This window comes from Pteropus medius, unplaced genomic scaffold (assembly GCF_902729225.1).
Source record: "Pteropus medius unplaced genomic scaffold, Ma_sr-lr_union100, whole genome shotgun sequence".
Classification (NCBI taxonomy): Eukaryota; Metazoa; Chordata; class Mammalia; order Chiroptera; family Pteropodidae; genus Pteropus; species Pteropus medius.
The window spans coordinates 1214628-1239471 of record NW_024342466.1 but is presented as its reverse complement, the minus strand read 5'-3'; the positions used below and the strand labels follow the sequence as shown (position 1 = coordinate 1239471).

At 53.9% G+C, this 24844-nt stretch overlaps 1 protein-coding gene across 9 annotated transcripts in view; it reads right to left on the bottom strand.

Moving 5' to 3' along the window:
- The window catches only part of LOC120600635 (arf-GAP with GTPase, ANK repeat and PH domain-containing protein 1), a 317727-nt gene that overhangs the window by 273510 nt on the left and 19373 nt on the right, over positions 1-24844 (bottom strand). For all 9 annotated transcript variants that reach the window (XR_005652247.1, XM_039860060.1, XM_039860076.1 and 6 more), the window contains exons 3-5: positions 18754-18839; positions 16286-16427; positions 12282-12416 (exon numbers count right to left, since the gene is read on the bottom strand). Coding sequence is in view for 8 of the 9 variants with exons in the window: in XM_039860060.1 (XP_039715994.1) it covers positions 12282-12416; positions 16286-16427; positions 18754-18839 (363 nt within the window). In the remaining variant the exon portion in view is untranslated. The remainder of the gene's footprint in view (positions 1-12281; positions 12417-16285; positions 16428-18753; positions 18840-24844) is intronic.

Below are 24844 nucleotides of genomic sequence, written 5' to 3'. Positions count from 1 at the left end.
TGACCCGCTCACCCCGCCCACGTGATTCCTTGAAGCCCCGCCCCTCCCAACTTCCGGGCCCACCCATGCCGCTTCCAGGGGCTTTTCCATACAAATGACCTGTCTTGGCTCACGCTGAGGACTTTCCTAAAATCTCTCAGAGGTTCACAAACACCAAACGACAGCACCTGGCCTTGGCGTGCCCCGTACCCTTTGCTGAGCAGCCCAAGCCCGACACCAGTGGCAGCTGGCCTTAATTTACAGCTAAGCCTCTCCCAGGTGCCTCCAATGCCAGCACAAGTGGCAACATCTGCAGATCACTTTGTAGTTCATACCAAGTGGCCCTGGGCAAGGCAATGGCAGTGACTGACTGTGGCTGACACCAGAGCCCAAGAGACTCCAGAAACAGCACACCCAGTGGCCAGGTTCAGACACAGCAGAGTACCACCCAACCATCTCCACAAATGACACACCCAACGGGCAGACCGAGCAGGCACCAGAGCCCCGATACAGTGAATCCTGCTCCGTAGGGTCAGCCCCCGCACAACGCTCCTCCAGCGTAGTCACAGCCCGTCCTCACGACCAATCAGCCCGAGGGTCAGTCCCTCCGACTGACGTGCAAGTAGCAATCAATGCTCAATTACAACAGGAGGGTTCACACAACCCACACAAGGGGCACCCTGCAGCACCCGGCTCGGTGACCAGGGAGAATGCACCACTGTGCCCCATAGGATGCCTACTACATAAGGCCACCCTACTAAGACTGGGAAACAGCAGCTATAATACATAGAAACAAACGCAGAGAGGCAGGAAAAATGGGGAGACAAACATGTCCCACGTGAAAAAAAAACAGACTAAAGCTCCAGAAAAAGAACTAAACAAAATAGAATAAAGCAATCTAGCAGATGCAGAATTCTAAATACTGGTTATAAGGATGCCCAATGATCTCAATGAGAACTTCAACAAAGAGATAGGAACCAGTCAGAAATGAAGAATACATTAGAGGGAATCAACAGATTAGACAAAGTAAAGGATCCAATCAGTGATTTGAAAGATAAAGTAACAGAAAACACCCAATCAGAACAGCAACAAGAAAAAATACAAAAAAATGAGGATAGTTACAGGGGTCTCTGGGACATCGAGTGTAACACCATTCACATAATAGGGGCATCAGAAAGAGGAGAGAGCGAGCAGGGGATTGAAAACCTATTTGAAGAAATAATGATGAACAACTTCCCTACCCTGGCAAAGGAAATAGACACACAAGCCCAGGAAGCACAGAGAGTCCCAAACAAGATGAACCCAAAGAGGCCCACACCAAGACACATCGTAATTAAGATGCCAAAGGTGAAAGACAAAGAGAGAATCTTAAAAGCAGCAAGAGAAAAGCAATTAGTGACCTACAAGGGAGCTCCCCAAAGACTGTCAGCTGACTTCTCAACAGAAACTTTGCAGGACAGAGGAAACTGACACAAAATATTCAAAGCGATGAAAAGTAAGGACCTACAACCAAGATTATTCTATGCAGCAAGGTTATAACTTAGAATGGAAGGACACATAAGAAGCTTCCCAGACAAGAAACAGCTAAAGGAATTCATCACCACCAAGTCAGTATTACAGGAAATGTTAGAGGGACTTCTTTAAGAAGGAGAAAGAAAAGAGGTAGAAAATATGAATAATAAAATGGCAGTAACTACACATCTATCAACAATTACTTTAAATGTAAATGGATTAAATGTTCTAATCAAAAGACTTAACTGTAGCTGAACAGATAAGAAAACAAGTTCCTTACGTATGCTGCCTACAAGAGACTTATTTCAGACTGAAAGACACAAAGACACTCAAAGTAAGGGGATAAAACAAGATAATTTCGTGAAAGTAGAAAGGAAGACAAAAAAGCTGGGGTAGCAATACCTACACCAGACAAAACAGACTTTAAAACAGGAGACAGAGAAGGACCCCATAGTCCCACTTCTGGTGTTATCCGAAGAAAGCCAAAACAGCAGTTTTAAGACATGTGCATCCATCTGTCCATTGCAGCAATATTTACAGTAGTCAAGACATGGAGGCCGCCTAAGTGTCCCTCACTAGATGAAAAAACAGGGGTACATACAGGCGATGGAATATGACTCATAGAAAAAGAATGAAACCTCGCCATCTGCACCAACATGGATGGACCTAGAGGGTACTGTACTAAGTGAAAAAATCCAAACAGAGAAAGAGAACAGCATATGATTTCACTTGTATGTGGGACTTAAAAGAAAAACAAAACGAACGAACAAAACAGAAAAAAAGCTCACAGATTCAGAGAATATTTTGACAGCTGCGGGCTGGGAGGGAGGTTTGGAAAGGAATTAAGAAGTGTCCACTGGTAGTTAGAACAATCGCGGGGAAGTGAAGTACAGTGTAGAGAACAGGCAGCGGCGTCGCCATTGTGAAGTACGGTGTCGGACGCGCACCAGATTTACCAGGGGGGGTCACTCTGTCAGTGACGTCAGTGTCTAATCGCTACGCTGGACACCTGGAACCGATGATAACGACGCAGGTCAACTGCAATTTAAAGATAAAAAATCACTTTAAAAAGAGAGAACGACAGACTAAATCTGGTTATTTAATTTTTAAACAGGCACATCTTTTGCCCAATTTTCTTTGATTCTTCTCTAAAGTTACATGCCAGGCAAAAAGGAAGAACAGACTCGTAGTTAAACAGAATATACCATTTCATCTTTTTAATGTTGTTCCCCCCATTCCAACGAATGAAACTTTTTCACGGCTGCGTTCGTGTACTGCTGATCCAGTAACGTCACACTTTGGGGAGCGTGTCTTATTACAGGTCTAAATGATCTCCTACACCAGTGAGTTTTATTACGTCTGTATTCTCCATCCTGACAGCCAAAGAAAGAAATATGCCAGTGAGAAGAATCCTTAGCAGGGCTTTGGGTGCCCCCTAGTGGCCCCTCACCGAATTACAAAATCAAGCACACGAAAGCAAACACCTCCTTTTCACTGCATTTTCAGGGAATCTCAGTGACCCTGTCGCAGAGTCAGGGCTGTGTTTCCCACACGGCCTGTGACACGGAAGAAACACAGCCTGGGTGGACGAGTTTTTAATCAAATAGCTTTTTGGAAATAATTTAGGTTGATTATAATACCGTAATTCACCCCCAAACCCTATCAAAATGGCGTACATTTTATTAAAAATAATGAAAACTTCAAGGAGCGTTTTTGTTCAGTACCAGGCTTTAAAATGGCATCCATGGCTCTTAAGGAATAACATTTACAGAACACAGGTAAAAACGTGCCGCTCAGAGGTGCAGACCTAACGTTAGCTTCTCATTTGCCACTGACCACGCGCCGGCCGGGAATGGCCTTGCGGGCCCTGCTGGCTCCTCCGGGAGCGGCGGGTGGGGCTGGACAGGGCCTCGGGTCTTTCCCACCTGAAACTCTGCAAGTCTGCAGGTCGGGCACGAATTTAAACGCAAGAACGCCTCGGTACTGCGTTAGGAATGAAATCTCGGTGAGGGGGTGGGGGCTTCCTGGCACCCAGATGACGGCACGGTGCTCAGTATCCCACACCTGGATACAGAAAAGGGACATCTGTCTCAGAGGAAACCAGAGTTGGGACAGACTTTCCGGAAACTATGTGACAGCAAGGACCAAAAGCCATAAAGCAAGTCACTGGCCCAGCAGTCTCACTTCTGGAGGTGTATCCTAGAGAAATGATTAAGGATGGAGATAAGCTTTAGGTAAAGAGCCATCCACTGAAGCACTGATCCTACAACAAATCAACAAACGGGGAAAAACCATTAAACGTCTAACAGGAAATTGCATCCTAGGAAAAGTATCTATTTGAAAAGGCAGGATGTAAAACATTACAACGCCCAATAATCTATTTACACACACACACCAGGCCCTAACAGCCACTGGGTGGAGGTGTTACAGGTGGTTTTTATTTTCATCCTTTAAAAAATCACCTCTCTTTTCTTTGGCAAATCTCACAAAATCCAACTTCCTCATCAAAGTTTTTACAGTCTGTTTTTCTTTTAGACAGACAAGTTTCCAATCTGCTCTTCACAGGTTACTTTTCCCTGAATCGCGGAAGACAGATAAGGTTGTCGGTGTACCCCACTCTTCCTCACAGACCTTCCAGTGCGTCTGCACCGAATATACAAATGCACCCCAGGTACTGGAGCCTGGCCCCTGGGGACGCCCGCCATCTGCTCCGAGCCCGACCGCCCCACACGGAGCCATGGGCAGGCCAGGCTCCCCCCAGAAGGAGCACGCAGAAGACTGAGTCCAGGGGCAAAGCTCCCTTTCTCGTGTCGGAGCGTGTCCCACCTCCAAGGTCAGCCCCCTTGAGGATGACTCTTCCATATCTTTCACGAACTGAATGTTCTGGTGCTGCCCACCTAGCAGTTACTGGCTGATTCCTCCGTGAGTGAAGGAAGGTCAAACCCCTGCTATGTCCACATTCTACAAGGGAAAACAGTTATAAAAACGAACACGAGGCTTCAGAATGCCCTGGAAACACCGTCTGCAGGGCGTAACAAGCCTGATGGCCCTAGTGACGTGACGTTTCCTTATTTCTGATCGGAGACTCTGTGGAGGGTTAAATAGGCCCAAAATCGCATCGCCATTTAATCATTTTAAAAACATTAGAAAGAGCAGAAAGCCGTGGAATGATGAGATCTTGAACCAAAATAAAAGCCATTTGTATGTGTTAATGACACGTCGCGCTAACTCAAGCTGGCTAAGGCCATTAAAAAGGGATCTGGGAGCAGAACGCAGCTATGATGCCGCAGTGAAGAGTATTAAAACCACCATTTTCTGTGTCATCGATAAAGTTAATTCTATGAGCAAAGGGTGAGAGTCTTAACGTGAAAATCAAAACAAGGCGCGTTTGCTAATGGTGCACTTAGTGACTCACGTGGGCCAGGCGAGTGTTCGCGCGGGTGTTTTGGGGGACGCATGCACGCGTCAGCACCCGCCGAGAAGCACAGCAGGAAAAATTCCAGACTTGGCATAAGAAACTGCCAGAAGAGATCAAAGCCTCTATGAAAAGAATATTCTACCGCATTATGAAATGAGGTTAATGTGTTGTCTCTCACTGTTTGTAACAACAGCAGGCTTGATAAAGACTTTAAGATGACTTCTTCCTATGTTGTTTTTGAAAGAATCAAACGCTCTTCCTGGTAATGGTCCCTTCGACCAAGCACTTTAAGGCTGATCAGCGTCCACACCTGACTCAGCATTTAAGGCCGGCAGCTGCACGCAGTCTGTGGAAAACGGACCACGCTAATATTTCGGCTTCCTCAAGATTTTCACCGTGGATTCGTTATTCTCAGCAAGTCAACTGGCAGTCCACGGGCGTGAGTCCTCTTAAAAGTCTGGCCTTCGGGTCCACTCGACAGTTCAAAGGACGCGGGATAAACTCTTCCAAGGAGCTGCTTCTACAAAGGCCTCCAAAGGAGACGCTGATTTCTGACTTGTGACAAGTTAATGATCTTGAGTAAACGCTGGGATTGATAGAGGATCCTCACCGCAAACAAATTCTCAGGTCAGTCCCGAGAACGTTTGCTGTCACCGTGTGAAATGAACGTTGCTGAATGTGCTCAAAAGACCTCAGAGCGGATGAACGTGCCAGACGAGAGCCTGGCTCACGTGTAACACGGGTGTTTGCAGCTTCTCAACTCTAACTCGAACTCATTTTCTTCCCTAAAAATATTAACTCAACGTTTTTTTCTGTTGTTTTTCTTTCCCTTTTTCTTTTGTTTTGTTTTTAAACCTCTGAAAATATGCCAAGGTTTATATTTTATTTTGGGGTTAAATCATTATTTCAATTTGCGATTGAACCCTGTGTTACAGGTAAAGTTTCTTCGGTTAAGAAATAAACGGCATTTGCAAATGCATATAACGAGGGATATTGATGACATCACATTTCATAAAAAAAATCACTATAAACCAGTTATGCGTTTTCCCATCCAGCACAAACAAAGACCCACCCAAATCTACACATCCTCCCTCACCAGAGACACACCCTGCACCCAGAGGCTCAGTCAGAAGTCTACCCACTGTAAACGCCGGACACGTGTACTTTCAATTTCGTGAGAGATTATGAGCCTGGGCCAAAAAAGGGCCTCTTTGGCGTCAACTTGCAGATTCTAATTTCAAGGACTCAGACCATGTTAGAAGCCACCGGGCAATGACACGTGGTGAACGGTGACGGCACGGCAGCCACCGCACTAGGACTGAGACTGCCTTCCAGGACTCGCCCAGTGAACCGGAGAGGAGCTCGATGAGCGATATTATTAGAAAGCCTTACAATACCAAAAACCCCTTAATAAAGCGTCATTTGAGCGGCTGAACCTTCCTTGCCCCACCGGAACGCAAGCTGCCCACCTGTCCTGGGAAGGCCTACAGACGGGGCGTGGGGGTGGTGACACAGACGGGCGCAGATGTACAGTGAAAACCGCGGTCACCAGGACACGCTGGCCTGACCCCAACTGTGTGATGTGACTTTAGGAAGCGAACGTCTCAGAAAATGTGGCTCCCAGACACCGGTGGGGCCCAGCAAAGACCTTCGCTGCCCATTGCCAGCACGCTTAACTCGTGACATAAACACGGCCATCGTTGCAAAGGATAAAAAAACATAACAACGGGCACCTAATGCTCATTAGTTCACCTTCGACACACATTAAATGCCAAACATACACACATACGTGACTGACTTTTAAGTGTGAAAAATCCCATTTCTGAAAGCGGTCCTTTAAGAAGAAAATGTATAAACCGGCCCCAATCTAATCTCTAACGTAACAAAGGAGAAAAACAAGAACAACGAAGCAGGGAAGAGGCCACCCCGGCAGCGACAAGCTGGCCCCGGGAACAAGGACCCAGGCCCGACCAGCACGACCTCGAACGACAGCACGAGAAACGACCTGGTGTCGGCAAAACGCAACGGCCAAGGCGATGCAGCCCTCAGGAGATGCTTCCACTGACCGACGCTCTAACACTGGGGTCCCCAACCCCCGGGCCGCGGACCAGTACCGGTCGGTGGCCTGTCAGGAATCAGGCCGCACAGCAGGAGGCGAGCGGCTGGGGAGACGGTGAAGCTCCATCTGCACGTGCAGCCGCTCCCAGCGCCGGCATCACTGCCTCAGCCCATCAGGCATTAGGTTCTCATAGAAGCCCCGTTCCCTGGTGCCACAAAGGTTGGGGACCGCTGCTCCACCACATGCAGTTAGGGGCTCATCAGTGCAGCCAGCCTTGTTCCGGCCACTCCTGAAATCAGGACCAGACAGTCACAGACGTTTCACATGACATGGGACGCTGCACGATCTGTGCAGAGGAAGGAACGCAAACGGAGGCTCGGTGGCCGTCCCGCGTAGCCCAGGCGAGTCACGCGCCCTCCCCCGGCTCAGCCCTGCGTGTGGAGCATTCACACCCCTTCACACCCCGGAGGGCCGTCCCCAGGTGGGGGGACCGAGGAGGGAGCAGCTTCTACGAAAGCGCTTTCCGGGATGCTAACTCCAGCACGACGTGAAGAGCTGAGCGAAGGTGCTGAAAGACTGACGTGGATCTTTCTGGAAGGGGAGCACACTGTTCGATGCTATGGCCCAGCCTTCCCACCCACGTGCACCTGAGACGGACGTTTCTTTTACCGTAAATAGCGCAGATGAGCCTGGGAACGAAAGGGCTTCCACCTGCGATCGCTCGGCGTCCCGTTGCCTTGACGAGCAAGACCGTGACAAAACCCAGCAGTCGTGGGGAGAACTAAGGGGACAGGTTTGTAATTTGTAATTTATCTAGCTCTTGATTGACACAGATCTTGACCTGGCCTAAGATTTATCGTCAGAGCAAAATTTTGCATGTGGTCCTCTGAGCACGAGCTTAATTAAGAAGCTACGAGCCAAAGCTTCCGCAGCGAGTGTGCCTGAAAATGCATCACAGGATGCTCTGAGTTGGGATTTGATGAAGGACTACGATTTTAGGGTACACGTGCAAGAGCAGGAAATCGTCCTGGTCGAACGGCTGACGTTGGGATGCCTAACAGCACGACCCAAACACGAACCTGCTCACAGTTCAGACAAAGCTGCGTCAGCTCGCTCTAGGGCAGGGAGGGATCATGGCAGAAAAGACACAGGTGGCTTCGATGAGGGGAAATTAAAACTGTTTGGACCACTGTGTGACTCTACTCATTCTGTCTAAAGGGAAACCAATGCTTCCTTAGGGACCCGGGACCTTGAAAATGTCACACACAAGTCAGGTGCCACAGTTAATGAAATTACAAACTATATCGTCCCTCCCAAAAAAACTTAGGGGCTCCGTTGCCTCTAGTCCATAAAATGCCAAAACAAAGAACTGCTTCTCCCTCAGCCTCAGGATGACTGAGATAACTACACTGTGACACAAGTCACTATGCCCCATCATATGTCCACCACGCGCCCGTCACAGCAAACACTCTGCACACAGACTGTCTATGCACGCAGACACTCTGTGAGAAATTGACAAGTGCTCAAAAAGGGACTTCGATTCACAATTTCCAAAATCCAGCTGCAGAGAAATACAACCCTGAATGCCCCATCACGACGACGACGGGGCAGAGCCACTGCCCTCCTCCACGATGCCCACCCAACGCCCAGAGGCCTTTACATTTCCCTTCTGGTGGGAGAATTTACTTCTGCTGCTAAGCTGTAAATCATTTCAGGTCATCGCTGATCATCTAGGTTGGAAAATCCCATCGCCAACAGGACCCTCCATTCCCACCCGGAGGCCCATCTGGAATGCCACGAAGACGCCCCGCTGCGGGCTCCGGCCACTCGGAACGTTGGCCCCGTGACAGAGCAAGGGAGATCTTCCTTAAAAATGAATGAATGAATGAATGAATGAATGAATGAATAAAGCAAGCCAGAGAAACGAGGCCTGCGGAGAGGGAGCGTCACGTTCTCCAGCCTTCCTCCTTCACGTGTCCACGCCCTGAGAGCACCGATGACCAGGGCCTCTCAAAAACCCGAGTGGCAAACAGGAAAATCACCATTATAAAGTCAGGAGTCCAGAAGCCGGCAGCGAATCTCCAAGACGTGGCCAGTGGCCAGCAGAAAGGCACAAAACCGGACAGAGTGAGACACAGAGGGGGCCCCGGGCAGCCACGCCGCCTCAACCCCGCGGGTCCGGCCTGCCGGGCCCCCCGACAGACAGATGGGAACCATGTCGCAAGCCGGATCCACTGCCCAGATTTGGCAGAAACAGGGAGGATGTTAATTCTCAAAAGGTGACTCTCACCTGCTCCACAAGCCACACTAAGCTGCAGTGAGCAGTGGCACGGATGACGCCCACAGCTAAGGGGGCGCCAGAAGGCACCCAGCCCGCCGCACCCCCCATCTGCACTGCAGGCAGGATGCCGGCCTTCGGGGGTGGCTGGCTGTCCGTGGTTATCCTGCCCCTCACCAAGGCAGGGGCCGCCGTGCTCCCCAGTGCGTCTCTACCCGACCGGGGGGGCTGTGTGAGGAAGGCTGCTGCTCCAACTGGGAAGGAATGAACGAATGAATGAATGAACCGACCCCCTTCCCTGCCCCCTGGGACCCCACTGCTAACCAAGAAGATCCCTCCTGGGCTAGCTCCCCACAGGCATCCGACATCTACGTGAACGAAAGAAAAGCTAGCATTCTGTTTTCCTGCTAATTTTACTATTCGCTTCCTGTTTCAGGATACTAGGAAGTCAAACGTTAAAGAAGAATCAAGTCCCCGATCTCTTAAAAAACAGACGTGGTGGCCAGCCGACGAGGCTGCGGGCAGGCGGAGGCCGCGTGGGACGTGACACGCCAGGCTCGCTTCCCTCTGTTGATCAGCGAAATGATTCTCAGAAATCATACACTTTTTCTTTATTATCTCCTTCTGCAACGCAAAGACATGAGAAGTAAGTAAATAAAAGTGCCAGGGCATAAAGGGAGCCAGAAAGTTCGAAGAGAGAGCCGTGAAAGCGGAGTCCGTGAGGGGGAGGTGGGCCTGTGTGCTGGACACGCCGCCCGCCGGCCCGCCCTGGGTGAGCGGACAGGACGCGGGCTCTCGGCTCTCGGGACGGGGTCCAATCCAGGCGACGTGCCGTGGGCCCAGTTACGTCACCTTTCTGAGCCTCGATTTCTTTAACTCTAAACCTTACAAGCTCGTTTTCTTTCCGTGAGGATCAATCTGGATTATCCCGTTAATGGCTTCTAAGTATTGAGTCTAGTTGGTTAGCAGCTACTTTGACTACTAACCGTTAAAACACTGATGACTTAAAACACAAAAAGACATGCCCTATAACTACCATGTAAAACGTGCACAGTAACCACAGTTTTATTTTTAAAACTTATCTTCATAAAAACATCTTCAGGATGAACCCATGGGAGCCACAGAAGTTGAGGCGTCACAGGGGTCATTTCCTTGGAAGACTCTGCACGATCTAGATAGTTAATGGGAGTGTCTATCATCTCTAAAATGAGAAACAAAACGCACGGAAAATATTCCTGTGAAAACTACAACAGGCGCCGAGCTTCGCCGGTGGAACGCTGTCTGAGGAGGGGGCGTGTCACAGCCACACCAGCACCAACGGCTAAAACCGTGGCGTCCCCCACCGCCAGGGCCCCACGCTGCCGACGGCGTGAAGCGCTTCGGGCACGCAGGTCACCACCGCCGTCCGCGGCCTCGGCCACTCTGGGCACGGACGCGCCACCTCCTCGGCACCCCCACCATCAACCAACGCTTGAGATTTATTTACGAGTTCGTTTTTGTGTGGAAACTGCGTGTTTGGAGCCAATGCGCATGCGGCGATCACAGTGGAGAACACGCCCATCCACGCGACCACACTCACAGCGCCGACGCCAGGGACCGGGGACCTTCGATGAAGGCCCGAGAGGGACCGCCCGGGGCTGCGCGGGCCACAGCGTCTCTGGAGTGACGGCTCATCTCTGCGGCCAAAGCCAGGGGCGGCCCGGCCCGCACCCCTGGGGCCTGTGAGCAGCCCGGCCGTGGCCAGCGAGGTCTCTTACGAAACGGGCGGCTGGCCAGTCTGGGCCGCGGCTCTCGTCTGGGGACCTTTGCCTCCTACTTCACTTTGACGTTCACGGGGTTGGGGCTACTCGCCGGGCAATGGCAGCCTTGCCCTGTCGGAACCCCGAGAGCCCCCTGCTCCCTCACCCTTCACAGCCTCACTGGTCTCTGACCCTGCGTGTGCCGCCGTGGGGCTCAAAGGTCTGCCCGCTGGCGGAGGGCCCGAGGGGGCCACGTAAAGGTGAGGGACGCGGTCTCTGAAACGGAATAAAATGCTGAAGGGGGAACTCAGTGTCATCTGAAAACAAATTTGGACATTTAGAAGGAAAACATTCACTGCCCAGCGTGGTCCCAGGAGCCCCGATTACGACTTTTACTAACAGTGGCCAGTGTCCACCAGGCTGGGGCCCAGCGAGGCCTCCACGACCTCTGGGCAGCGCGGGAAGCCTCTGAAGATCCACACCTGGCCGCTGCGCTGCCCTCGGTCGCCCCCCATGGCACCAGGGCTGGGTGGTGCGAAGGTGGGCCTCGCGCTGACTTCCCAGACTGCCACCTGGAACAGGACCTGTCACCGGGAGCGTCTCTCTCCCAGGTCCGATGCTACAGGAGTCACTTCCCCCCAGACCTTTGCGACCCCACCAGGTGGGACACCGCCCAGAGTGGCCACGCCCCCCGCCCCTCTCCCCCCGACTCCCATCACCCCTGCTTCTCACGACCAACACGTGGCGTTGCGATCACTCATGTGAAAGTTCCACGCCCTTGGGAACCTGGCACTCGTCCAGGAGCACGTCCTGTGTGACGCCCGCTGATCCCGGAGGAGGGCACGCGACAAGGAACCGAGCCGCGGAGGGGCCGCCCCAGCCCGGGTCCTGTGGTGCCACGTTTCTGCCTCTCTGCCCAACCCTGACTCTCTCTTCTCGGCTCATCCTCCTCGAAGCCTAACGAGAAACGGCTAAACCTTTCTCAAGAGACGGGCCTGCATCACAAACGACCAAACGGAGCCAAACGGAGCAGGTGCGGGCGTGACCCATCATGCGCCTAACTGATCGAGGAACGTCATCCCGCACACAACACGCTCGTGCGACGTGACACGCAGAGCTGGGCGCGGGGCGGATTCAGAGGAGGCGTGTTGTCACCTCTCCTCAGCGGGCCACTTCAGGCGGCACAGAACCGAGAGCCGCCCGGGGCGTGCGGGGCTCAGCTGTGGCCGCGCCCCCGCACGGACGCTGGACCTGCTGTACGGGAAGGGACGCCGGGGCCCCAGAGGCAGTGCTCACCGTCCTGGAAGACGCGCTCCACGTTGAGCCCATACGTGGCACACGTCTCGTAGTACGTGCATCGCTTCAGGTCGCTGGACAGCTTCCTCGCTCGGGCGTCGTCAATGACCCGCGGGTTCGTGGAACTTATGGCATCTGGAACAGATGAACGCAAAAAAAAGCAATGGGGTGACCACCAGCGGCTCCGACTGCTCCCCACAACTGCAGAGCTCCCAGCAGCTCGGAGCCCGCGCCTCGCCGGCGGCCGTGTGATTCTTCTAAGACCTGGGCCCACGCTGCGAACCGCAGTCTCAAACACTAGAATCGCTGTCATTAGGAGGAATCCGTTTCGGAGGATCCTGTCTGAAATGGGGACAAGAGAAGGCCCGGGAAGATGAGCAGGAGGCCTGAGAGTTAAACGTGGCCCAGAGGAAAATAATTTCAAACGGGAAAAGCCCAGGGCGCTGTGTGCAGGTGACCACTGACGCACGAAGCACTGTGCCCAACGCCGCCTGTGTGGCGGCGTGGTCCCCCGGTGCAGCCACGTGGCCGCTCGGTCACGAGCCCCGCGGGCGTCTGGTCCGGTTCTAGAGACAGACACGCAGAGAACACGACAGAGAGCTGAGAAGGGGACAGGAAACGAACAGTAAACCGAGAGACGGCTGTGAACGTAGGATGCCCGGCCCCGGGGCGGGGGGTGTGATTCCCAGGGGAGCCTCGCCTGCAGGAGGTGGGGTGACCCGCCACTTCCTGGGTGAGCACCTGGTGCATTGCGGAAAGACCGAAGGGACAGGGCAGGGGTGGGCGGTGAGGGGGTCGCATCGGAGGGCCGCAGGCACACGCGCGCACGAGTGTGCGAGCCAGCTTCGGGCAGGCAGAGCGGCTCCGGGGGCAACCTGGACGAGAGGGTGGGGGGGCCCCCGCCTCCCGCAGGAGCTATGCACAGCGGGGGGCGTGCTGGAGCTGCAAGGCGGAGGTGTCGGGCACCTGCCAATCATCTCGGAAAAAAAAAAAAAGTAGCCTTTTTGTCCAGCGTGGCCTTGACCGCACCCCCCACCCCACCGCGTACTGAGCGCCAGCCAGGTGTCCGGCACACGCAAGGACAAAGGCCCACGTGTGGACGGCTGCGGCGCTCAGGCGTGAGACCACACGCATTTCTCAGGGGGTTGTGAAAGGGGTGAAAACAGAACACGCTCAAGAGCTCTTTAAACCACAGTCCAGCAGCGGATGGCCTCCCGATTCCGACAGCGGTGTCACGAGTCACACGAGGCAGCGACAGCCTGTCCAGTCTTATTTCTGCTCAGAAGTGTATGTGGCACTCCATTCTTTTTTTTTAATTAAAAAAAAGTGGCATCTTGAGGAAATAATAAATTTTATAGTAAAAATAAGATATGAAAATGTTCTAATACATTCAATAAGATTTTACAATAAAAACGTAAAAAATGACATGTAAGTAAAAAATAAATGAATAAAATTATTCGCTGTTCCCCTTTCTTTCTCTTTTTCTTTCCTTGACCCCAACTTCACTTTCCAGCCTCATGGAACAGGCCTGAGCTGACCGTCCTAACTACGCTGAGGACACCAGCTCTGTGATCCGGGACTCGCTGACAACGATCTACGTTCCAGATGCTTCCCCAACAAGCTGTGTTGGATGGACGGCCTCCAAGAACACCTCATCCTGTCTGCCCGTCCTACAGATTAATAAATCTGACGTGGACTTCACAAACTTAAGGAAAAGAAGTCCCTTTCGCAGGCGTAAACATCTTTTAAGAAAATAGTAGGAACGAAGTTAAAAACACATAAATGCAGGCCACAGAGTATCGATCCAGCTTTACAATCATCCTGACCCGCGGCCCCCGCGTCCCAAGCTCCTCCGTCCTCGGCGGGACATCCACTCCACTTCCGTTCTGTCCCGTCTTCCGAGATCCACCGTCAGAGACGGAAACGGACGTAGCCGCCAGGCCCAGGACGCTTCAGTCCACGCCAGCCACGTTTCAGTCGCTCGGAGTCGGCAGCTTTTTATACCTCGTGCTTCTCCCTCAAATCAGTTTAATCTGCGAGCTCTCAAAATGGAACCTGCTGAGCGAACACTGCAATCACCTCATTCAGAAACGTCTCATCCACTTAAGACCGACTGCAGAGCACCCCGACTGTCCCCAGAAAGAGGACACCTTTGGCTGAGGCCACGCCACCTGCCAGGTGCCCTAAAGAATGAGCTTCATTCTTCATCTCGTCCCATCTCTGACCTCCTACCTTGAGGTCACATACCCATCCGCCTGGGAGAGGAACTCTGGACCCCCCCGTTTGTCTTCCCTTGACCTGCCCTGCCTCTGTCCTGGCATGCCATCCAGCCCATGCCAAAAAAAAAAAGCCTGACAAACAAGCAGACTTCTCGGGAAGTGAGTCTGCGTTCAACTAACAGCGAAGCGTGGAACCCTCCAGAAGCCCAGGCTCACCCATCCGCTGGCCAGCAGGGCCTCCAGGGCCCTCTGGGAATTAGAAGTCTGGTTAATGACCAAGATGACAAACATCCCTAATGGACAGCACTCTGCCCTGTTCCTTGGGGCGTGGCCGTGCGAGGCATGAGCTGTGAACACGGCCCCCAGTGTCCTTGCTCCCGAACTCAGGCGGCTGTGAGGAGATCCCCCTATGCAGCCGGTGGCTCTGCTCGGAACACCCCGGGCTGGCCCGCAGGACGGGCGTTTACTGGAGACGAACCACGTCACATTTGAGAAGCTGAGGCAGGGGCTGCTTTAGAAGAAGTCCCCACTCTCAAACGGCATTTAGGAAGAATTTTCAAGACACGGACTCAAACCACCAGTTCCGTACTAAAAACAAGACCGAGGGCTTTTCACTGGCGCACTGTTGCCGTGTGGCCACTGGAGGGCGCGCCGGGCACAAAGCCCCGTCTCCTGTTTGGTTTTAGGTTAAATCTTCCTCTTACCTGAAAGTTATAGTCATGTGACCACTCGCAGCTACAGGTGCAAAAAAAAAAAGGGGACGGGTGGTGCTGTGCTCTCCGTGACAGCATAGCTCTCACCTTTACCCGAGAAAACGCGTTTAGTTTACCCACGTGACTGTACTTGTCCCAACACTCGGCCGTCCCACGTCTCCGGCCACTGAAACGCAGACGGCCGGCCGTTCCTGCTCGTTCCCCCTGCTCGCTTCTCCTCTGGAGAAGCTGCACAGCAGGGGGAGGGCAGGCCACGTGCCGATTCTAAGGGAATTAACGCAAACAGTATAGAAACAGGAAAACGGAGGCGTCGTCCGATGTTTCTTGACCTTCCTTCCTTTGTAAGTTGCCCATGTTTCCGACAAGGCAGTTTTCAGAGTGAGCCTTCGTCTGATTTTTAGAAACGTCCCATGGGGACCTCTGAAGACACTAGTGCTAGGTGCCAGGGCATCAGCGAGTCTGTGATCAAGAATGAGGACACCTGAAGTGATGTCACTTTACTAAGAGACCAGGCTTCAGGTGACCCGGAGGAAATAAGGAATATGTTCATATGATATGATTCTACACTCTCTGAGGGGCCTGTAGATTAAATATCAGATATAGATCACAAGACAGTAACAGAGAAGAATAAAGCAAGACTGCTATGTATCAGAAACTGGCATTATTTTAAAGGTGCAAAGTTAAATGAACAATCTTAGATTGCCTATAAATTGTTTTAAGTAATATAGAGATTTAAGATATCCCAACACAGAATAGAAAGTGGGTTTTATTTTTTTGTGAAGTATGTAGGGTGTATGTGTGTGTGCATGTGTGTGCGTGTGTGTGTGTGTGTGTGTGTGTTATTTTGAGGCTGCTAATTAAGTGATTTCGCTGTAGAATCAACTCAGGAAATTTTACTTTTACAGATTTTTCATGGTCAAAAATGAGCCTTCGGTAGAAAATCCTTCCTTCTTTAGACCACTTTCGAATTCCCCCACGCTGGAAGCACAGCCCGCGAACCCGCTGGGCCCGGCTGTCAGAACCGCCGCCCGCCCCCCCCGGCCCGGTGCGGCCACGGGCACGTGTCACTCACCCTGGGTTCCCACCAGGACCAGCGGGACCTCGCCCGTGTTGCGGTAGCTGGCCATGCGGCTGTAGTAGTGGTAGACTGTCTGGAAACTAATTTCATCCTCCAAGCTGAAGACAAAGATAACAGCGTCCACCCACATGGCGAACTAGGGAGACAAGAGTGGGAGGGGAGCGGAAGGCAGTGAATGAGGGGCTCGTGGGGAGAGAGGGCCGGACGCCACGGAGTCACCTTCGCGAGCACAGGACGTGCGGCCGGCCGGCCCCCGGGGCCAGGCCGCGCCCGATACCTCGCTTCTGTGTAACGCTGTGGTGTCACTCACGGCCTTCTCGGCCTGGGCACGGCGGGCCTGGCATGGGACCGCCACCCGCTTCTCCCCCAGGACACCCTGGTCTCCACAGACGCTCACCAGGCACTCCTCCTCCCCACGGAAGCGTCCACCCTCTGGCCTGTCCTGACGTGACCAGCCGCAGCCTGCCAGCAGCCGGACCACATCCTGAGACTGAGTGACCGGAAGCTTTCCGCTTCACGCCTCTGGAGTCCCCCCAGGAGGCCCTGCTGGCCCCCTCTGAGCTGGGGGGGTCCACCCCGGGCGGGCCCCCCCCGGCCTATCCCTGAGAGTAGAGGTCTTTGTATCATAAAGGTCAGCTGCCACTGAATTCTCACAGCGCCCTGCCAGGGCATTATTCTCTACTGTTAGAGAAATGAGCAAAATTAGCAAAAATTAGGGAAAAATTTTAAAACCCCCTCTGGGGGGCCCATTTCTTTGTTTTCCCAGCTGAACCTACATCAAACGACTTCTTGACAAATAACCGTCCTGTCAGGCACTTAACTTCTCACTTAGTACTTGGAACGGTCTTGTAAGTCGGAGCCCAGCGGACGGAGGGCCCGGGACACACGGTTCCTGCAGTGACACAGACACTGGTCAGCCTGGCCCCAGGCGCCCTGTCTTCCCGGGTGGACAGCCGTCCCCATAAAATCCCGCCTGCTTCCTGTGAAAGACGCCGCAGCGCCGACGGACGCCTCGGCGGCCAGGGCCTCAGCTCCCGTACATCTGGGGAAACTTTTGGTGGGTTAAGCCCTGACTCCCACGTATAAATGAAGCGTGTCTTCCGTTACGTGTGAAAAATAGACACGATAAGACTTAAATAAACCTGAAGTTCCAACCGATGTCCCTTTGGGCCACCCGGGGACCCAGGCTGACCGAGGTCCCTCATTCCTTCGTCTGCCTGGAGGCGGGCTGCCCTTTCTCTTCTGAGAAGCGGAGAGAAGCCAGCTTCTTTGGTGCATGATTATGGCTTAAGATGACACTTGTCAAGCGGACCAGCCCTTATCTCCCAGGACCAAAGCTGACGACTGTCTGCTCCACGTGGGAGAAATACAAACCACGCCTCACTCTCCCAAGGGTGCATCCTGACTGGCCGGCACCTAAGAGGCGGTGGCACTCCAACACCCCCACCCCGCCAGCTGCCCCCCGCAATATATCCGGTTAATCAGCCGAGTTCTCACAGTGCCCTAAGAGGGCACTAGGAGCCACGAGAAGTCTTGCGATTTTGTCCATGGAGCCATTATCTTTGGGGAGACTTCACAAAATGGCCTCAAATGATGAACACAGGGTGCTCACGCCGGCTTACGAACAGCAACTTCAAAGTTTTATCTTTCCAACATTTAAGCGCGCTCTGCCTAATTCTGTACAAAACCCCGTCCATCATTTTGAAAGGCTGCATCTGATATTCCCCCAAAGGACTGGTCCTCTGGGGAAACTGAGTCACGGTCCGAGGCCAAGACGGAGGCCTCCCGAGGTGCTCATTCTCCCAACCCCAGCGCTGGCGCCATCGGCGGGCAGGCGGCCTGGGTCTGTGCGCCATCACCACGAACGTCCACCCGTGGGCGAGATGTCGGGGCATCTGAGCGAGATGCTGGGCGCACCCCCGCCCAGGGCTGGCCCACCCCGTGTTGCCCGATGCAGCTCGCCACGGCTGCCTGTCTCGCAGAGCACGCCAGGGACCAACACTGAGCTGGGGACAGAGTCAAGCAAAGGAAGCGGCTGTCCACCCTGTGCTCTTCTATTTCCAGAAGGCACGTCTTCCCAGGAGGCGTCAAGGAAGTGGGGCCGCGCAGCGGCCGTGGGTGGGGGCTGACCTGGGCAGAGGCCCCGGCCGGGCAGCCACTGCTGCGGGGAGGGGGCGGCTGGGGCGGCCGCAGAGAGGGCCGGGTGTCAGTCCAACTGAGCGGGCAAACCGGCCCGCCTTCTACTTCTCGTCCCTCTCGAGACCAGCGAAAACCAGCCACGCCGACCAAAGCTCCCCCTGGGATCTTATCTGAAGGAGCTGCAGGACTAGTATCTTAGAGGAGAGAAAACCCTCCAGCACAGAAAACGGTTTCGGGGGGCTTCTCCCCCACGTCCTCTGGAGCACACTGTGACTTCTCATCCGGGTCAAACTCGTGGTTGGCTGTCGGCGGTTAATACTCACCTGTGCCTCTGGGGGGCCCCCTTCATCTCTAATCAGCAGCAGATAGCTCTGTCCGTCAACAACAATCTCTTTCTTGAATCTGCCACCTGCCACACACACAAAAAATCTCGTTACACAAGAAAGACGGACCGAGAGGAGGGCAGACAGACGTGGGCTTCACTTGTGGAAAACTATACCCTAGGCTGCTGTCCCGCTGGCAACTGTGAGCGTTTAGGAGGGGGCTTCGGACCCGCCTCCAGCCACCAGTGCGGTTTTAAAAGAACTACCGAGCTCAGATTTCGGTGTGCCCTCGAGAACCGTGTTCGTTCTGGTTAGAACACAGCCTCCCGTGCAACGCCGGGCCGAGCCGGGGCTGAGGGGGGGAATTTTCCCGCAGGCTTCGTGTGCGGATTGTCGCCCACCGGGAACCCTGGACCCACGGAGCTCAGAAGCAGAGAACACCGAAATTGTCATTCTCTGCATTTTGTCTGCAAAACGGAATCGAATTTTTCGTGCCTGCCAGGTGCCTGGGCTGCAATGTGCCGACAAATTCGCGGGCTGAGGACCTGTATTCTCCTCAAGAGAAACCCAGTTCGGGGTGGGAACACAGACGCCATGGGGATGGTGTTTCCGCGGTCACAGTTCACAAGGGGATGGAACTACTACACACGGTTAGACAGAGCGGGGCAGCTGGCGGACGGAGGGGCGTTAGAACCACGCTGGGTTAGTGAGAAGCCCCCGGGGACCCCTGCCGGACAGAGGGAGACAGGGAAGCGCCACGTGGAGGTGGCGAGGGCTGTCCCAGTGCATCTGGGCCCCTCACAGAGCCACACGCGTCTCCCGGACGAGACTGCGAGGCCACTCCTGGACAGCGGGAGACACGGCCGCTCCACGTTCCTCGCCGTCCCCCAGGCCGAACCGGCCCCCGAGACTCCGGGCTCCGAGTCCACTGCAGTCGGCCCTCCCCGGGGCTCTGAGCTCTGTCTCGGAGAGGAAGCACCAGCACCGCCCTCATCCACAGCTCCTCGGCACTGACACGTGCAGAAACACTGTCTAAACCACGAACACCGCACGCTGGGAAGCCCGCTGGCCGAGTGTCTCCACCGGCCCAGAGCCGGCCTGCCAACCCCGTTCCGCTCGGAGCCGCGTCTGTCCTCCGCCAGGGGCCTCCCTGAAGATGAGGACCGCCACGCCAGAGTCCAGGGTCTGGGCCGTCCCGCCCCACGCCACCCTGAGCACTGTCCGAGGCCCTGCCGACGGGCACTGCTGCGCGAGGCAGGGGTGGCCGGCCGGGAACAAACCTTTCTGAGCCAGTGAGGACGTGTGACTCACACTCACACTCCTACCTGGGCACTGACGTGGCCGGAAAAACAAACTTGCTCTATCGGGGACTCAGTCTGCTCCGTAATAAACACCGAAAAGCCTTTCCAACGCGCAAGCAAAGCAGCTCAACTCTCGTTCCCACCCGCTTCGCACGTCGCCGGGCAAGGGCCGTGTCTGCAGAGGAGGGTCCGGAGGAAACTCGCCTGGCGGAGGGTCGTAGCAGATGACGCACTCCTGTCGTCTGCCAGCCCCGGTCTGTGGCTCTGCATTTCAGCAGCCGAGTAACTCGCGTAACCCGACGACACAGGTTTCTGTTCCCGCCCTGTGCGTCGACCTGGAGTGAGCGAGCCCGCTCGGTCTCTCCCTCTCTCTCTCTCCCTCTCTCTCTCTCCATTTCGCTTACCTCCCCAAACAAAGCGTTCTAAAGCTTCCTTCATCCTCTCCATTGCCACCGTCTGTATTCACTGAAATCATTCGCGTTGCTAAGCTGGGTTTAGCTCCTGCCTGCCCTGCGTGCAGCCATAGGCTGCCTCCCCTCCGAGGCCACCGCAGCCAGAGGGCCCTTGCCAGCACGCCACCACTGTGACCATGAGCCCAAACACTCTTCCCTACCCCGGGCCCTGGCTCCCCACCAGCGCCCCCGCCCCCCAAGTCCTGTGCCACCGCAGCTTCCCAAACAAACATCGGCACCTGAGTGCACACGGAGGCTCTTGCTGGGCAGACTCAGACTGAACCCCCCGAGGCTTGGCCGGCGTGCCCGGGGCACACAGGTCACACACGCGTCTGACTGCTCATTGGTCTGGGCGGTCTCCAAGGCAGGAGGGGAGAACGGAGCCTGTCCCTGGGACCACTGGATTTTCCCCAATGCCAGCCGCATCCCTCCACGTCCCGCTGCCTCCAGCCACCTCGGCCCCTCCCCGGGGTCGCGTCACCACCCAACTCTCCCGGGTGACACTGGCTACGGCCCGGCCTCCATGCACCTCTGCCTCGGCACGTCTGATGCACGATTTCACACCCCTTTCTCTGCTCACTGCCTTTACTACGATTGTGTAGAGTCACGTTCGCAAGCCACGCTGCTAGTGGTCGGATCAGCCTCAAGCCAAGAAAGGCTTCGCGGGGAAGCACCGAGCTCGCTCTCCTTCTGCTCTGCTCCGGCCTCCGGCCTTGCAACCTGCAGCCAGCGGACCGCGGACCCTGGACCTCACCTTCATCACCTCCACCTGCGAGGCCCCCTCCAGCTCTACAGTCGCTTCACACGCCACCCCCGCTAAGATACAGAATCAGGACGCCTTTTCAACAGCTGACACTCGCGAACATTAGGCACTTGTAATTGGCTCACATAATTTTTTTCTGGTATTATACATATATCCGGAAACAAAAGTTATGTACTCGTATCCACTTGCCATGAACCCAAAGGTTTAATCATTGGATGCAATTCAGCCAGATGCTTAAACGCCCAGGATTTAAGAGTTATGTATAAAAACTGGAGTCCTACAGCTTGCCAACAGGCTCAGGTGGCACGTGGCAGCTGCGCACTGGCGGAACGTGGCCGAGCAGGCCGGTAAAACGGGAACGCTCTAACGTTCACGTTCTGCAGTTGGCCACAGGAACACAAAGGGAATGCCTTAAGACGTACGCGAGCGTGGCACCAAGCTGGTCTCTGCGTCGGCGGGGGCCACCACGCCTGTTGTTTTAAAATTAAACCCTTCGTCCCGCCCCAGCTACCAGACAGACCACGCTGTCTACCAAAATTTTAGAGGGCACCTCCAAACTCCATCCAACCTCGTTTTTAATGCAGATTTTTAAAAATGCCTAATTCTATAATCCCATTTCCAATTATTCTCCTGCAAGTCTATTCTAACTTTGCATTCCTCACTGGTGGGCCCACGGCCCACACTGTGCTCCGTGAATGATGATCGATCTTCTCTGACTGCCAAATGTTATTATAGAACCTCAAATTAATTCGTGTGTAATTTTATTTTTAGAAAGTGTCCCCAGGTGTCCCCCTGGCCTCCGTACCAGATGCCATCGACGTGCGTCTGGCTCAGCCCACCTGTGTGCAGGTGTACAGGGAACACCATGAGCCGACGCTGGAGCCACAGAGCCCCGAGCCCAGCTGCCTGCCTCTCGCCCACTCATACCTACTCCTTCCAAGGATGTGGCGAGGTCACCAGCGGCGGACCCCACCACGTGCACGACTTGGCAGCAGGCGGAGGAGCGTGCTGGGCAGCGAGGGCGTTCGCCGCGTCCGAGCAGAGGGCAGCTCTTCCCGTCTGAACTCAGCTTCATGTGCGAGTTATTCAACCTCAGTTTCACCCAAAGGCCCCAGTTACCTCTGTGCACCCTTGAGCTTGCATTCCTGAGTGAGTCGTTTCTCCCCAAAAGGATGAGCGGTGGGACTGAGTGTTCCTAGCAAGGACGCGGACGCAGACGTGTGTGTGCTGTGAACAGCACGCCAGGAAGAAATGGATGCACTTTGGGTTTCTCTGGTAACATCTTTTAGGATGACTGAAGGGAGTCGCTTACAGTCCACCTGTAACCGAGTGCCCTAACGGGGTCGAGGTTCTCATGCTGGAGCCGGGTGTACCTTTGGGATGCTGGAGTAATAGGACAGCTGGGCTCCTCCTACTAGAACTCAGGCTAGGAAGGGTGTGGCTAAATGGAGCCTATGAGCGAGGGAAAGGCCACACACAGAGAGGGGTCAGCGTCCCATCTGTGTTGTCATTCCTGCTTTAAGAGGGAAAAGAAGAGCAAACGAAATCTTCCTATTCCAAAAAAAAACTAAAAAGGCTTTGTTGGGAGTAAACACTGCCAAAGAAGTTTCACATTTCCGTTTCTATCATTCTGGCTAAGTGCACTGAAAGCTACTAAGTATCACTAACAGTTCTCCAAGCAACAGAAAGTGACGGCAATGACAGCCAGCCTTACAGGGCTTTATGGTCCACAACGCACCTCCTCCGGCATCACCCCCATCATCCCACACGATACCTCGTGACACAACGATCACCATCAATACCCAGACCTACTGGGGGGAGGACACCCCACAGCCAGCATGCGGCTGGAGTGAGCCCCCAGTCCAGAAGTGCTGACACAGAATCCTCCACTTCTGAGCCAAGCTCTGCCTCCCACAGCCCCATCATAAAGGAGCCTCGCAGGCTCCACGGTACTGCCCAGCACCCACAGGGCAGACCGGGAGCACAGGGGACCCTACTCCACTCAGCGGCTCCACAAACCGTCCCTGGGCTTAGAAAACGACAAGGAAATACATCCGCCTATTATTTCGTTTTTTTGTTGTTGTTTTTTTACCGTTGATTTTCATCTTCACTTTTCCGTGCAAAAGCAAAGGATGAAAATCAGTCTTGAGTTTCAAACTACATTTGCACAGCATACGATTCCCCTTTTCCATGAGAAAAGGAGAAAGGCATGATTCTAGCCTCTGACGAGGACGCGGTCGACCAGCTGTGACCCTTTCTATAGGTGCCAGCTGGCCCTGGGTTGCCCTGGCTCGGGCCCTGGTCTCCTCCAGTCACGGCTGAGATTCTTATCTATGAAAACGGTTTTTAACATTTGCCTAAAATTTTCTTCTTCCTTACTTAGCCCCATGATAAAACCGGAAAAAATCTGCAAATTTTATTGCCTAAGACAAGCGAAATGAGAGGGATACATGGAAAATGACTATGTATCTTTTATTTCTCCGTAGGAGAATATTAAAAAAATTGAATCAAATGTGCCAGAAATTTTTTAAAAATTAAATTTGCTCTTTTAACTGATAAAGAATACTGAAGTCAGTAACTTATTAACAGTGAGGTTTTGGAAACATTTTATATTGTGACATTTAAAAGGAATTTTGGACCACATATTTTCATGCCGGGGGGGAAAAAAGTTTTCTTAGTAACATCTTTGTTTACAAAATTTAACCGAATCAGATTTCATTTCCTTGGCCATTTAAGGAAAACAAACAAACAAAAAAACCCAACAGCTTACATCATTTAAGGAAAAAAATTAAGTGGTATAAGAAGGCGCTATCTGCAAGGTCGTTAATGCGTGGTGACCGCTGGGCTCTCCACGGGTGAAGCACCCAGACCCAGGCCACGACGCTGGGACGAGGACCGGACGTGTGGGACGGCACCACAGCCGCCTTCGCTGCACCCACGGCTAAGGAAAACTCAAGAGAGAGATCGGGGAAGAAGCCCCAGCTTCGGGTTCAGACGGCAGAGCTGAACGCCACGGTCCCTGAACTTCCTTTCCTCCCTTCCTCATAAAACGAGGAGGGAAAAGCAAGAACCGACAGGAAGGAGATTCAGCAGCCACCAAGAAAAGGGGCAGCACTTCGCAGAACCAGCCTCACAGACACGGGCAGTCGGAATGAGGACGGCGACGCTGGAGCGGGTGGCGGGGAGGCGCGCCCCGCCCTCTCAGGGACGACAGCCCCCAAAGTGCAGAGGAAAGAAACGGGAATGGGGCCCCCCTCCAAGGAGAGGCGGGGTGGGGCCCGATGGACTCGTGGGATGCTGTCGTTCAGAGGAGAATACCCAGGCTTGGCCCCAGCACCCACCCCCCCTGCAGGTGACGCGGGCTGGGCTTGAGGTCCGGCAGGTGGGAGTGTGGGCAGACGGGGCTGTCCCTTCTGGCCCAGCACGCCAAAGATTAGGGGTGTCTCCTCCACCTCGTTCTCCAGCCACAGGAAACCAGATGCTGGGGAGCTCCCCACACCCCGTGTCTGACTAGGATGGACTGAGACAGAAACGCTCCTGGTAGCCAGCGCTAAGACCTGTCTGTGGCCCCGGCC